At 48.3% G+C, this 14,127-nt stretch overlaps 1 protein-coding gene across 2 annotated transcripts in view; it reads left to right on the plus strand.

Annotated features, from left to right (window-relative positions):
• The first annotated feature begins 6,265 nt into the window (after nt 1-6,265).
• The window catches only part of VAT1L (vesicle amine transport 1 like), a 164,953-nt gene continuing 157,091 nt past the window's right edge, over nt 6,266-14,127 (plus strand). The window contains exon 1 of one of the 2 annotated variants that reach the window (XM_059876991.1): nt 6,266-6,636. In XM_059876991.1, the coding sequence (XP_059732974.1) occupies nt 6,404-6,636 (233 nt within the window). In that variant the 5' untranslated portion in view covers nt 6,266-6,403. The remainder of the gene's footprint in view (nt 6,637-14,127) is intronic. The other variant, NM_001046624.2, reaches the window with a different exon arrangement.

Raw genomic sequence — 14,127 nt, forward strand, 5'->3', positions numbered from 1 at the left:
GTTCTCCTCACTTAGCTGATTGTGTTTACCAAATAATACTAACAATCGATAAGATCTTGTCTCCGTGGATAGCAGCGACTTATGGATAAATGAGTAAGAGCAGGTGAAACACTACTAATTGTATTCATACGTGATTGGGCTCACAAAGAGCTAAAATGCTCTCAGGAGCAGCATCTTTTGGTTACGGGAAGAGAATTGAGTGTTCTATTAACTTTCATTATAAAATTACAGACAAGTCCTTTTGAAGAGAAACATCCAAGAGGATGAAAACCTCTCTAAAAGGAGTTGTTAGGAGAGCAAGATTGAGTCACAGAATTGAGATCCTTGGACAATGTTGCCCTTTCAGAAGTTATGAGCATTAACCTGTATTCTTATCATTCATTTCTTGAAGGCCTCTCAGTGGCCTCTCTATATACCCCTGCTATACCTCCCAATAGAATCTCTCCTCTTCCCTATCAATGATAGAACTTTGACTGTTACCTCCGGTGTTGTCACTTAATTAAGAAAAAAGCCTGCATCTCCCAGTTTCCTTTGCGGCAGGATATGGCCATGTGACTAGGCTCTGGTTAATAAGAGGTAAGGCTTCCCTGGTAGCTCAGCTGGTAAAGAATCTGCCTGCAATGCAAGAGACCCTGGTTCAATTTCTGGGTCTGGAAAATCCCCCGGAGAAGGGATAGGCTACCCACTCAAGTATTCTTGGTCTTCCTTGGTGGCTCAGATGGTAAAGAATCTGCCTGCAATGTGGGAGATCTGGGTTTGATCCCTGGGTTGAGAAGATCCCCTGGAGAAGGGAATGGCTACCCACTCCAGTTTTCTGGCCTGGAGAATTCCATGGACAGAGGAACCTGGCGGGCTACAGCCCATGGGGTCGCAAAGAGTTGGACACGACTGAAAGACTTTTACTTTCAGATGTATTTTGGCTGTCTCCTCATTCTTTAAAAAGAAGCATGTGGATCTTTCTCCCTCCTCCCACATGTCTTGCTCTCACTACCTGGAACATGGATGTGAGGGGTGTATTTTGAACCATGAGAATGAGGGTCAGTCCCTCATCTGGGTGAAGTACAGAACTGGAAGGAACATTGATCCTTTGAGGAGACTCCACACCATCCTTATGTGTATTCTGTCTTCTTTAAGCCACTTTTTATCTTGAGGCTTTTGTTATTCGTAGCTGAATATTACAGCCTTCCCTGACCTTCCAGAGAGAACATTCTATTTCTTCTTTACAGTGCTTATACTAGTAAATGATTAATTATCTGTGTGATTTTTTGGGGGGGAGTCATAGCAATAGGAGAGATTGCTTTGTTCCACGTATACCCTCTTAGAACGCACCGCTGCCACGAACAGTGATCCAATGGGTTTAAACCAAAACACCTGCAACTCTTTCAGAATAGCTTGGTTAGCTACCAGTTCCAAAACATTCATGTACAGGGCAGACCAGAAAAGGATAGATGCTTAGCACCCCGGAGAAACAGCCCTTGGCCAAGGACTGACAGGAGTTGGTAGTCCATTTACCTTACCTCTCGACTGTGACGCCTTTGAGGTGTGTTCTATAGTGTCATGCAGAGTTCTCCAGCACGATTTAACCTGAGTCAATGACAGAGGTAACCTGCCAGATGGTGTACCTTGCACTAACTTCTTTCCATTCCCTATATCAATTCCATAGACCCCTATTTCCCAGCATCATCACTCAAATAAGCCATTTACACTCAAATCTTTAAATTATAAAAGGTTTGCTTCTGGGGAACTCAAGCTAGACCAATATATGTCACCTCTATTTGTTCCACTGGTGCTGAGAATGCGTGCATGCTAAGTAGCTTCAGTCATGTCTGACTCTTTGCGACCATATGGACTGGAGCCTGCCAGGCTTCTCTGTCCATGCAATTCTCCAGGCAAGAATACTGGAGTGGGTTGCCATTTCCTCCTCCAGGGGATCTTCTCGACCCAGGGATCAAACCTGGCTCTCCTGAGTCTTCTGCATTGCAGGTGCGTTCTTTACCACTAGCACCACCTGGGAATCCCAGTACTGAGAATATGTTTGTCTTATTCCCCATTCTATCTCCAGTACTTAGTAATAGTACAAGGTCAGCACTCAAAAAGTGATGAATATCAGTTCACATTTTCCCTCTGACATGTCTAGAGTTAACCCTCTATGACTAATTCTATGAGATATAAATAGGAAGTTTATTCTGCCTCTTTCAGGATGGGCTGCACACTTATTCAGTACTTCTCTGAAGATAATGCTGTACTTGTGGCAATCATGCTTCATTGACTTTTAAATTACATCAATACAAACTATAAGAAATTATAGCATACATCCTTTAATATGAGCTCTTGGATATTACTAAGATCTTTCAATGGCCATCAACCATTAACTGTTCTTCATTACTGACCTTATGAATTTGTCTTCTTCCTCAATCTCTTCTATGGCATTTTTGAAACCCATAACAGCTTATAAAATCATAAATATTATGCAGGGTGGTTAAGCATCCACACTTTAGAGTCAAATGCCTTGCACTTCAAATCCCAGCTCTGCCAGACTAAGTAGGTGACCTTGGAGAAGTTACTCAGTTTCTATTAAATTTTTTCCTGGGTAAAATGAGGATAATCGTTTCTGTCTGTGGGTCGAGACTATCCCTGAAGTAGGGAATACTGGAACCCACTCCAGTATTCTTGCCTGGAAAATTCCGTGGGCAGAGGAGTCTGGCAGGCTACAGCCTATGGGGCCACAAAAAGTCAGACATGACTGAGCAACTGAGTACACACACACATACACACCGTACCTAGGGCACAGGATTATTTTTTAGATTAAACAATGTATTATAATAAATGACTCTAATTGTATTGAGGACAATACAATAGAAGAAATCTTATTAAAGGATACATTTGAAGACATTGACTATTCACCCCAGGTAATGTATTGCTCTGGAAGATAGATACTTTTCAAGTATTTTAGAAAACCATTCAGAAATCGTACTAAGATTGTTTCCCATATATTATTGCCCAAAGATCTCACTTCTTTTGTGTGGCACTCCCCTAAGATGGCTTATATTGTGAGGGGTTCCTATTTAGACCCCCTACACCCCTCCCAAGGTACACACCCCTGTTCCTACCTCATATACAAGTTAATAGAGAATGAGGTGGATGAAACTGGAGCCTATTATACAGAGTGAAGTAAGCCAGAAGGAAAAACATAAATACAGTATTCTAACGCATATATATGGAATTTAGAAAGATGGTAACAATAACCCTGTGTACGAGACAGCAAAAGAGACACTGATGTATAGAACAGTCTTATGGACTCTGTGGGAGAGGGAGAGGGTGGGAAGATTTGGGAGAATGACATTGTAACATGTAAAATATCATGTAAGAAACGAGTTGCCAGTCCAGGTTCGATGCACGATACTGGATGCTTGGGGCTAGTGCACTGGGACGACCCAGAGGGATGGTATGGGGAGGGAGGAGGGAGGAGGGTTCAGGATGGGGAATACATGTATACCTGTGGTGGATTCATTTTGATATTTGGCAAAACTAATACAATTATGTAAAGTTTAAAAAAATAAAATTAAAAAAAAAAAAAATAGAGCTGAGTTGTAATACTGCATTTCACCAGCAGTGGCCGCTGTGGTGACATTGCCCTACAAAATAAGGTATTTCGCAACCGAAGTTCTAAAGCCAGTGCCCAAGGAATCAATTTTATAAATTGAAAGCAGATTTATTGTGTTTATTTGGACAGATGCCTTGCCGCATAGCTTTTGGCACATTCCACCAAAGAGGAGAAGATTTGAGAGTACTTAACCATCCAGGTTAAGCACAGGACTCAGAAGAAGGTATTCCTCCAACAGCAGTAGACTGTGGTGTGTTTCCTCTTAGCTGTTGTGACAATCAGCTGCAAACCAATTATAATCTGGTGTTTATAAACAGCCAGAAGATTCCCTTGGAGGGAGTAATTATATTCCTTTTAACATATTATAAGGCAAACACTTCTCTTAAACATGCTGTGTACTGAGTGCAAAGTAGATTAACTTTCTATTCTTAATGAAAGCCCTCAGAATCAAGGCAAGGGGTCCTAATGGGACAGAAATATTAGGAGGCCAACAAAGGGCCAGAGAACATAAAATGCCGTGGAGTATTATCCATCCAAACAAGCATGCATGGTGAGAAGCTAAGCGCATCCATTTGGAGCTGGTTATGTATCCCACCACAGTCACTGTGTTCCTTTGAGCAGGATAATTCACCATGTTAAGACTCACTTTTCTCTTCTGTAAAGTGGGAACAATGATGCTTACCTAATAAGGTTTATTCTGAGAATTAAATTACAAAAGATACATAAAGTCTAGATGAGTAGATACCCGCAAATCAAGACCACACCTTGAAGATGTTATCAATGCCAGTCCCAAAGCCCGTCTGAACTCACCATTCCCTGTCTAAGATAACGGCTTTCTATGGAGAGCACCCTGCCTGGAACATCTCAGCACAGGTACGAGGGGCAGGATGAAAGCACCAGGGAGCTAACACTTCCAGGACAGCCCTTAGCGGATCAGCAGAAAGCTTAGTTTAAAGCACCCATGTTCTTACTCCTTGGATGAGATGGTGCTGAGCGTGTCCCACACTGTCTCTGGGCCTGGGGCCCCCATGTTCCTGCGGTCACGCTCCTTGTGTTGGCTTCAATTGCTTCCCTGATCACTTCCTGACTTCCTGATGGAAGCTTCCTGGGAACACCTCCCAAATAAAGCACTGGCACTCCAATGCTTGTTTCAGGATAGAATCCGGCCTGAACACTATACTGCACAATGTCAACAGACTTAATGATTTGGGCAATTTGGTTTACAATCAAATGTTCGATCCACTAGCCAAGTCTTGTCTCTTCAGCCTCCTTCTAATCTCCTCTCTTCCATCCTACAGCCATTGCCTCAGCTGAGGCTCTTATTTACTGACTGATTTGTCGATTGATTGATTTTTGTCTGCACTCGAGTCCCTAACGAATCTCCATGCTTCCAGTAATTCTATTGTCCAAACCGTCACCTGTTTACCTCCAAACTTGTTATCCTGAAATGCAATCTGGTGATGCCATGCACCCCCCCCCCTTTTTTTAAGACTCCAGTGGTGCCCACTGCCTTCTGTTGAGTCAGGGCTGATTATGTCTTAACTTTTATAACACAATATGTAAAAATCCTCAAAAGCTGGTTCCAACCAACTTTTCAAGCCTAGTCTCCAGCAACTGTCAAACACAGCCAATGATCAGCTCACACAGAACAAACCAGTGTCTTCCCAGTAGTACTTTCACCTGCCACCTTGCTATGTGTTTTAAGGTGCTTGAGATCACCTATCTGAGGAACCTGGTTCACCTTCAAGGTCTGGCTCAAGGCCCCTGCTCCCTGAGGTCTTCTTCAAAGACCTAGGTTTTTTGGCTCATAACCAGAATATACACCTATCACTCCTCAACTGCATCTTTCTTTAAACTGCTGCAAGGGAATACCCCATTTTTTTCCTTAAAAAAAAAAAAATCTAAGTGCTTCTATGAGCTTTTTTCAAAAGGGCTCGCTAACAGAAGACAAGAAGCCAGGTATTGCTTGGCGTGTTTGTGTGTGTGTACACGTCTGCGTTGCAGGTGTGTGTGTGTGTGTGTGTAAACAGTGATCTGATCTTCTGTTGAGTCAGATCAAGAACAGAACCCCTTTCTGGTACTGAACTCTATTTTGGAGCCTCTTCAACGGCCCCAAACGGGTCAGGTGGTGAGAGTTAGCCATCGTGAGATGCTCCTCGCGATCCCGGTAAGGGGCATCGCTGCAGGTCCCAAGTGCAAAGACCTGGATCTGGACTCCTCAGGGCAGCCAGTGGGATTTCCAGTTTCCAGTTTCCCGAACCTCTCCGTCCTTCTAACCCGGACCGGTGGTTTGGGAAACAGCGCGTTTCCCGTCAGTCCCCCGGCCCCCGCACGTCGGTGGGAGAGGAGGCCACCTTGGGGAGGGGAGGCGTCCTCCAGGCCCAGACATTCATCTCTGTCCATTTCAAGGCACCCGGCCCGCGCCGTATATAATGAAGTATTGCGTCCACGGCGGAGGACAAGGCGTCCTCTCTCTGTGTGTTTTATTCACGAGTTTTTTTTTTTTTTTTGGCGGATCTGGGCTCTGGGTTCTACGATCAAGAGCTTGGTGTGAAACTGGCTGAGAAGCGGGAGCTGAGGCTTTGCTCGGGCAGGACAGAGAGGAGGGCAGTGAGGCAGGGTGCGCGGCTCTTCGGAGGATTACGGCGGAGTCCGTGGACCGCGGCGCTGCTAGCAGAGGCTGCAGCCATTGCGCCGCCGAGCATCCCGCATTCAACAGGAGGAACCCGCGAGCGAGGGTCTCCGAGCCCCCCAGCGCCGCAGCAGCCGCAGCCCGTGCGCCCCGCGCCCCCGCGCGCCATGGCCAAGGAAGGCGTGGAGAAGGCGGAGGAGACGGAGCAGATGATCGAAAAGGAGGCAGGCAAGGAGCCGGCCGAGGGCGGCGGCGGCGGCGGCTCTCACCGCCTCGGGGACGCCCAGGAGATGCGCGCAGTGGTGCTGGCCGGCTTCGGGGGGCTCAACAAGCTGCGGGTCACCAGGAAGGCCATGCCCGAGCCGCAGGACGGCGAGCTCAAGATCCGCGTCAAAGCCTGGTCCAGTATCCGCGCGTTTCTTGCTTTCTTTCTCTCTCTCTCTTTGCGCGCTCAGAGCTCCGGGGGAGCGGCTGGCAGAGCCTCGGCGGGCACGCTGCCCGAGGGGAAGAGCCTCCCTGGGCGGCCCCCCGCGCGCCCTCACCGGCTCTCCGAGCCTCCCCCGCCGCCCCTTGGCCCGCCGATGCTGGGAAGGAGGCTGGCAGGCAAGCCCTCGCTCTCCCCAAGCCAGATCTGGGGGTGACCGGAGGAGATGGTGAGCTCCGGGGAGGGGAAGGGTGGCCGGTGGCGCCCAGCGCTCAGGGTCTGGATGATCGCGCCACGGGAGCTCTCCGTGGAGTAGGACAGCTCAGGGGCCAGGAGAGGAAGGTTTGATGGTAACATGGTTAGAAAATCGTAACCGTCGGCTCACTGCGTACCTGCCATCGGTTCTTAAAAGAGTTTTATGTGTGCGATCTTATTTAATAGTTCCCGGGACCCAGAGAGTTAGGCATCATCGTTGTCCCCTTGTCACAGGTGCGGCAGCCGGGGCTCAGAGAGTGGTTTGCCCAAGATCAGCCGGCTGCCACTAAGCAGCATGGCCAGGATTTGATATGGCATCTTTTTCAACCTCTAGGCAGTTTTCCCTTTGGGGCTGGGGTCGGAAAGCCTGGCTGGGGAAATGCGTCCTTCTTCCTCACCGCTGTACACTCCCTCCTTGTGGTCTCATACTGGGAAAGGAACTGGGAAGGAAGCATTTTAGGTACCCAGCATTTAAGCCTGGTGAGAGGGAAGGCCGGCACTGCTACTTAATCCCCCTCTTGCCCCCCAGCGTCCTCTGTGTTTCTCTGAAGAGGAAAAGCACAAACAAACAAAACAGCTGAATCTTCTAACTCCTGCTTCCATCTCCTTAGTACCCTTCCTGTCCCCACCCCGCCCCGGGGAACGTCAGACCCTCACCGGGCTGGGATTCCTCCTGGAGTGTTTAAACATCGCTTGTGCTATCACTGTATAGTCATTTCCCTGGAGTTCCAGGGAGAGGGCTCGCCCCGGAGGGCTCACTGGACCAGCGCTGGGAGTCGTATGCTGCAGCGTGGAAAGCTTTCCTGGGGGACTTGCTGTTAGCACCCTGAGATGGGCCCATCCCTTCCCATCACCGTTCTTTAAAGCCCCCAACAGACCCAGCTCCCTAAAAGCAGCAGCCAGCTCACTGGTTAGCCCCCCAAACTCAGCATCTGGGAGCAGTCTAGAGGCAGGAAGAGTGCAGAGGAGCTTCCCCTCTGCTTTGCCACTTTGAGGGCAGGTGCGGGTTTCATTCTTCAGACTGGAAGGTGGCTGGAGAGAGGCAGGCACTGGTCTCTGGCTCACTTCTCACACAGGGGGCTGGGCGCATTTGACTCTAAACACAGGGGCCTCTCCCAGGGGAATTCAGGGTGGCAGAGGCGGCTTTGGCCAACTAGGGGACCCTATACAGTTCTATCTTGTTAACTCTTGCTGAACCAAGCTGGCTGATCCAGAAGGCAGAGCGTGCCTCTGATACATGCTCACTGATAAATTCCCAATGCCCAGCACAAAGCTTGGCACCCAGTGTATCTTGCTGAATGACTCAGTTATTGTTGGATGGAAGGATGGGGGAAAGGTGCCTGGAGGGAGATTGTTGAGTCATGTCTGGTGGAAGTATATCTACCTAGTAAAATTAAACCTGTGTATTGATTAATTCTCCTTCCTCAACCACCAATCAAAAATATTACGTGTGTGTGTGTGTGTGTGTGTGTGTGTGTGTGATTTATGACCCTTATTCAAATTGAGGACTGGGTTCTAGGACTCTTTATCAGAGTGTATATACAGAGAGTAAAAATGTTGAAGCTACTTTTTTGTTAAAAGATCATCATCTGCAGGACAAATAGACCTGGGTTCTCCAGCCTTTTGCTTCCTGCATAAATGCCAAGAGGACCTGAAGGGTTTGGAAATAATAAATGTCAGGATGAAGGCTGGGAGATTGATTTTCAAAGCCAGACACAGAAGCCTGCTGTTTTGGAGCCGCACACACACACAGACACACGCACATACACAGACACAGAGAGAGAGACACACACACGCTGAGTAGAATCACCGCAGATCCCCCTGCCCCAGTTGTTTAGAAAGCCAACAAGCCAGGAGGGGTGGGAGATGATGCTGGACGAGGGAGGAAAAACAGTACTGCAAAGGGCCCAGGTTGATTTTCATTTCACCCAAGCTGGAAGCAGAGTTAATCAGTTTTGCAGGGAGGGATTGGAATAGGTTTGTGAGGATTGCCCGCTGGGCCCTTCTTTCTCCACTGGGCTAGGATTGGCTGGCCGGAGATGCCCATTGATTGTAAGATTAGCCTTGGGAGCCAGGCTGACTCATTCTGTAGCTTTATGAATCAGCTGATGGCCTCTTGGATGAAGGTTCCCCTCTTATCCGTTCTCTCTCGGTTCTCTATTTTTAATGGAAACCTTTTATCATCAAATAGGATCTGCTTTTTGCTGGAAAATAAGGCATAGTCCATCTGAACTAGTATCATTCAGACCTGAAATGAGGGTCCAAGTTGATTACCATATGAATTTTGTGGAAATGGAAGAGAGAAGGCAGGGGGACATACATATTTCATCTCATTTCCCCACTCTCATCTATGGTCTAACACAGTAGGTATTATGGTAAATCAAACTGAGACTTGGAGATGTTGAGCAATTTGCTAAAAACACCACACAGGTAATGAAGCTAGGATTTGAATCCTAGTTTATTTCTCCTTAAAGCTCTGCTCTTTTCCTCTTATTTTGTCTCCCTCTGTTGAAAAGCCAGAAGAGGTGTAGTTTACTTCTCTGGACTTTTGACACATGACCTTGTTTTCTCCCCTTTCTTCAGCGAATGTGGCTTTGATCTGTTTGCACGGGTGCTCAGTCACTTCAGTCGTGTCTGACTCTCTGCAACCCCATGCACTGTAGCCCGCCAGGCTTCTCTGTCCATGGGATTCTCCAGGCAAGAGTACTGGAGTGGGTTGCCACGCCCTCCTCCAGGGGACCTTCCTGACCCAGGGATGGAACCCGCATCTCTTATGTCTCCTGCATTGGCAGGCAGGTTCTTTATGTGCCACCTGGGAAACCCTTTTAATCTGTTTATGTCTGGCTTAAGGAAACGTTCTCTGGCTGTCCCAAGAGTAATCCAGCTTTCTCCCTAAAGTGAAGGCTTGATGGTTAAACATGGCTCAGAAAGAAGCACTGTGGGCTGTACAGGGTGGGAAGGGTAGCCCAGTCTTCTATCTGAATTATTACCAGAACCTCATTGTTTATAGGGAACCCATTTCATCAGCCATTCAGTGAACAATTTGCACAGCAAGTGATTTAACTGGCCAGGTGGAAAAAGCGTGTGGCCTTTGGAGAAAGATAGATCTGTGTAACCATGGTGAGCATCTCTCTTAACTTCTCTAAGCTTTTCCTGCCTCGACTGCAAAATGGAGTTAATAAGATGAACACTATAGTGTTCAGAGGTTCAGATGCAAGAAAGAGATGGGCTCAAGGTTAGCAGCAAGAACTGTGGTGTTGGAGAAGACTCATGAGAGTCCCTTGACACTGAGGAGATCAAACCAGTCAATCCTAAAGGAAATCAACCCTGAATATTCATTGGAAGGACTGATGCTAAAGCTGAAGCTCCAATCCTTTGGCCACTTGATGCATTGAGCCAACTCATCGGTAAAGATCCTGATGCTGGGAAGTATTGAGGGCAAGGGGAGAAAGGGGGCGACAGAGGATGAGATGGTTAGATATCGTCACTGACTCAATGGACATGAGTTTGAGCGTACTCCGGGAGATAGTGAAGGACAGGGAAGCCTGGCGTGCTGCAGTCCGTGGGGTTGCAAAGAGTCTGACACGACTCAGCCACTGAACAACAACAGCAAACAGTAGTTGTGATTGTTGTCACACTGATGCCTGTATGATAGACCCGCTGGCAACCTGATGACTTGGAGGCCATCATTTTAATCATGTATGTCATAATACAGGCAATGTTGCATCACATCTACTTAGAGATGAAGAGTGAGACCTTCCTAGACATGAGCGTAGCTCACCCCCTGCTACCCGGCTGTCCTAGGACTGGTCCCCTGGAGGCACAGCCTGAGACAGGAATGCTGTTTGAAGAGGTTGATGGTTGGGGGAGGAGGTGTCCTTTCAGGAGAAGGGGAGCAGGATAGGACAGGGGAAGGAGTGAAGCAAAGGTTGGTCTCATCTGGATCCCTCCAGGAGTTCTAGAGCACAAGTTGCACCACAGAGTCAATCTGACCTTGTAGCAGTGGGGGGAGCCTTCTGGGCTCCCCGCCCTGTCATCGGTCGGTGATGGGCTCTGGGCTGATTCCTGAGTGGGGGTGTGGAGCCTCTGTAACTCATGGAAGGAGGAACAGGGCTTCTCTGAGCTCCGACAGCCAGCTGGGGGACGGGTGCGTTGCCTGGTGACAGAGATCTGGGTGAGGCGTGAACAGTGTCTCTATACTGGCTGACCTTGACCCCGTCGCTTACTGCTCTAACCATGGGCTTCCCGGTCTATAGAATGGAAAGAATAATAGCACCGCCCTTCAGAGCCAAGCCAGTCATTCCTCAAGATCGACCCTGAAGAACTTCATTGGAAGGACTGGTACTGAAGCTCCAGTACTTCGGCCACCTGATGTGAAGAGCCGACTCATTGGCAAAAACCCTGACCCTGGGAAAGACTGAAGGCAAAAGGAGAGGAGGGTGGCAAAGGATGAGACAGTTAGATAGCATCACTGAGTCGATGAACATGAATTTGAACTAACTTGGGAGATAGTGAAGGACAAGGGAGCCTGGCGTCCCGCAGTCCACGGGGTTGCGAAGAGTCAGACGCGACTTAACAACTGAACAACAAGTGTAGAGTGTTGTAAGGGGGTTTCAATGCGACACGGCGCATCAGGACCTTTGTGGTGATGCCTGACACAGAGCAAGAGGCCAACAAATGCTAGATGGTGTTGTTCAAACTGCTTTCTTGGTTTCCACAGGTTCCCCTTTATAGGCTATCATACCAGCACTCTGGAGAATGAAAGGGACACTGTTGATAACTGCTCTGGGACAGCAGGGACAAACTGGGACTGTTCTAGACAAACCGGGGTTTGTGGTTTCTCCTCCCCCAGTCCCGTCAATTGCTCAGGGTCCTGTCTACACCTTTGCTGCCAGGGGTCTTGCCACAATGGCGCTTCTCTTGGACAGGAGCTGGGAGGATTTGAGGCTGAGGGTCTCCAGACTGTGCTGCAGGAACTTACTTAAGTGGCCATTAACAAGCCTGTCTGTTTGGCTTGTGGTGGAAAGGCTCTAATGGACTGGGGACGTTTATTTTCCCAGACTGATTTACAGCAAGAGGCCACGTGAAGCTGCTGGAATGAGACCAATCGGATGAAAAATAGTTGCAGCCAGTCATGGCTCCATTGGCTGATCTGAAAATGGGCCGAGGGCGGGCCACGCTAGAGGAAAGCTAGGAGATTGGTGGGATCCTGATACATCATGAAGGTCAGGTGCACTGCAGATGGGCTGGGAGCCCAGCCATTGGCTGCTGGTGATGAGGCAGCCACTGAGTTGCCTGCTATATACTTTGCTTCATTTTATCCTTATGGCCACTCAAAAGCATCAACAACATCAGTGTTACAGTCTCCATTTTAAAGATGGGGGAACTGGCATTCAGAGATATGTTAAGATTGCAACTTTTTAGGTGGACAAGCAACATAAAAATCTAAGTCTGCCTTGTTCTGGACTCTATGATCTGAGGGACACAGTGACAAACACAGAGTAGAAAGAGAGAACAGACAGAGGCAGTGAAAGACCCAGGGACTCAGAGAGGCAGACAGACACAGAGACTGGAATTGGAAATACAGAGAAAGAGCCATGGGATGCACTGGACTGACTTGAAGCATAGCTGGTCACCCTCAGAACTGCATGATGGGGCTTCCCTGGTGGTCCAGCGGTTGAGACTCCATGTTGCACTGCAGGGAACACCAGTGCAATCTCTGCTCCGGGAAGATCCTACATACGGCGGAGCAACTAAGCCTATGCACCGCAGTAGGCAACCTGTATTCTAGAGCCTGTGCTCTGCAACCAGAGAAGCCGCTGCAGTGAACAGCTGGGAGCCACGACAAGAGAAAGCCCGTGCGCAGCCACAAAGACCCAGTGGGCCAAAAATAGTTAAAAATAAATATATATTTTAAGTTGCATGCTGTCATCTTGCCTCCCAAAGCAGCCATTGTGGTTCTGGGCCACATCCACTTCCTCACCATTTCTGGGGTCTGGAATGCTTTTGGGATCCACTTAGAATCACATTACTACGGTTGACCCAGAATACCCATGCTGATTAAACATGATCACCACTCAAGACATTTAAGTTCCTTCCTCTGCCGCATTTCCTCCACTGGTCTATGGCTACACCAGCAACTTGAGCTCAGGGTATCCCAAACAAGACAGCATGAAAGGTTAAGCCAGTGAAACATGGCCAATATGCTCTTCCCTGTGTCTGTTCGAATAAATAAGTGGGGTGTATGAGGTCAAGTTGCAAAGAGCCAACTCACTGCAAAAGACCCTGGTGCTGGGAAAGATTGAAGGCAGGAGAGGGGGGATGGTGACAGAGGATGAGACAGTTGGATGGCATCACCCACTGAATGGAATGAGTTTGAGCAAGCTCTGGGAGATAGTGGAGGACAGGGAATCCTGGCGTGCTGTAGTAAATGGGGTCATAAAGAATCAGACACGACTGAGCGACTGAACAACAACAATGCTCTTCTCTGTGTTTATTGAAATAAATAAATGGACTGTATGAGGTTAAGCAATGCAGGTGTTTGTAGAACTGAGAAATTGTTTGGAGGGTCCCAGTACCTGAGCTGGGAGCCACTCTGGCACAGAGACTGGAATAAAGTGCTCTGTGTTGGACGGGGTCATCAGGATTTGATGGGAAAGGGTGACTCTCCAGAGTCACACTGAGCCCCGTTTGGGGATGAGAAGGTGGAGGCGCTGCATCAGGGGTCTTTCTTGTCCATCTGAATTTGCATTTTTCCGTTAACTGTGTCCTCCCCAAGGAGGGCTGGTGATGGTGACAGTATCTGCTCTGATCCAATAACGGAATGGACTTCCCGTCTCCCCAGCACTTTGAGGGAGAAAGGAAGCCCAGGATCAGAGTTTCTTCTACTTCATAGGTAGAGGAGGCACAGAACATCTCATCAGACGTCTGACATAGAGCAGGTTCCCATAAACAGCAGCCTGATCTTCATTAGATGGAAGCCAAAGGCAGGGGGCTCACGGTGGGCAACGGGAGTGAGGACTCAAGTTCACCCTCCCCTGCACCGGCAGCGTCTTTGCAGCAACAAAGCCTATCATCCTTGTCATTTCCCATCCGACCCTCACCCATGAGGCTGTCATCCTTAATTTCTAGGTAACGAAAAAGGGACTCAGAGATGAAATGGGAAGAGTAAGGACCTACAACAGATCTGAGTTCAGACTCTAATCCTGCCTC

The sequence above is a fragment of the Bos taurus genome, chromosome 18 (genome assembly GCF_002263795.3).
Source record: "Bos taurus isolate L1 Dominette 01449 registration number 42190680 breed Hereford chromosome 18, ARS-UCD2.0, whole genome shotgun sequence".
Classification (NCBI taxonomy): Eukaryota; Metazoa; Chordata; class Mammalia; order Artiodactyla; family Bovidae; genus Bos; species Bos taurus.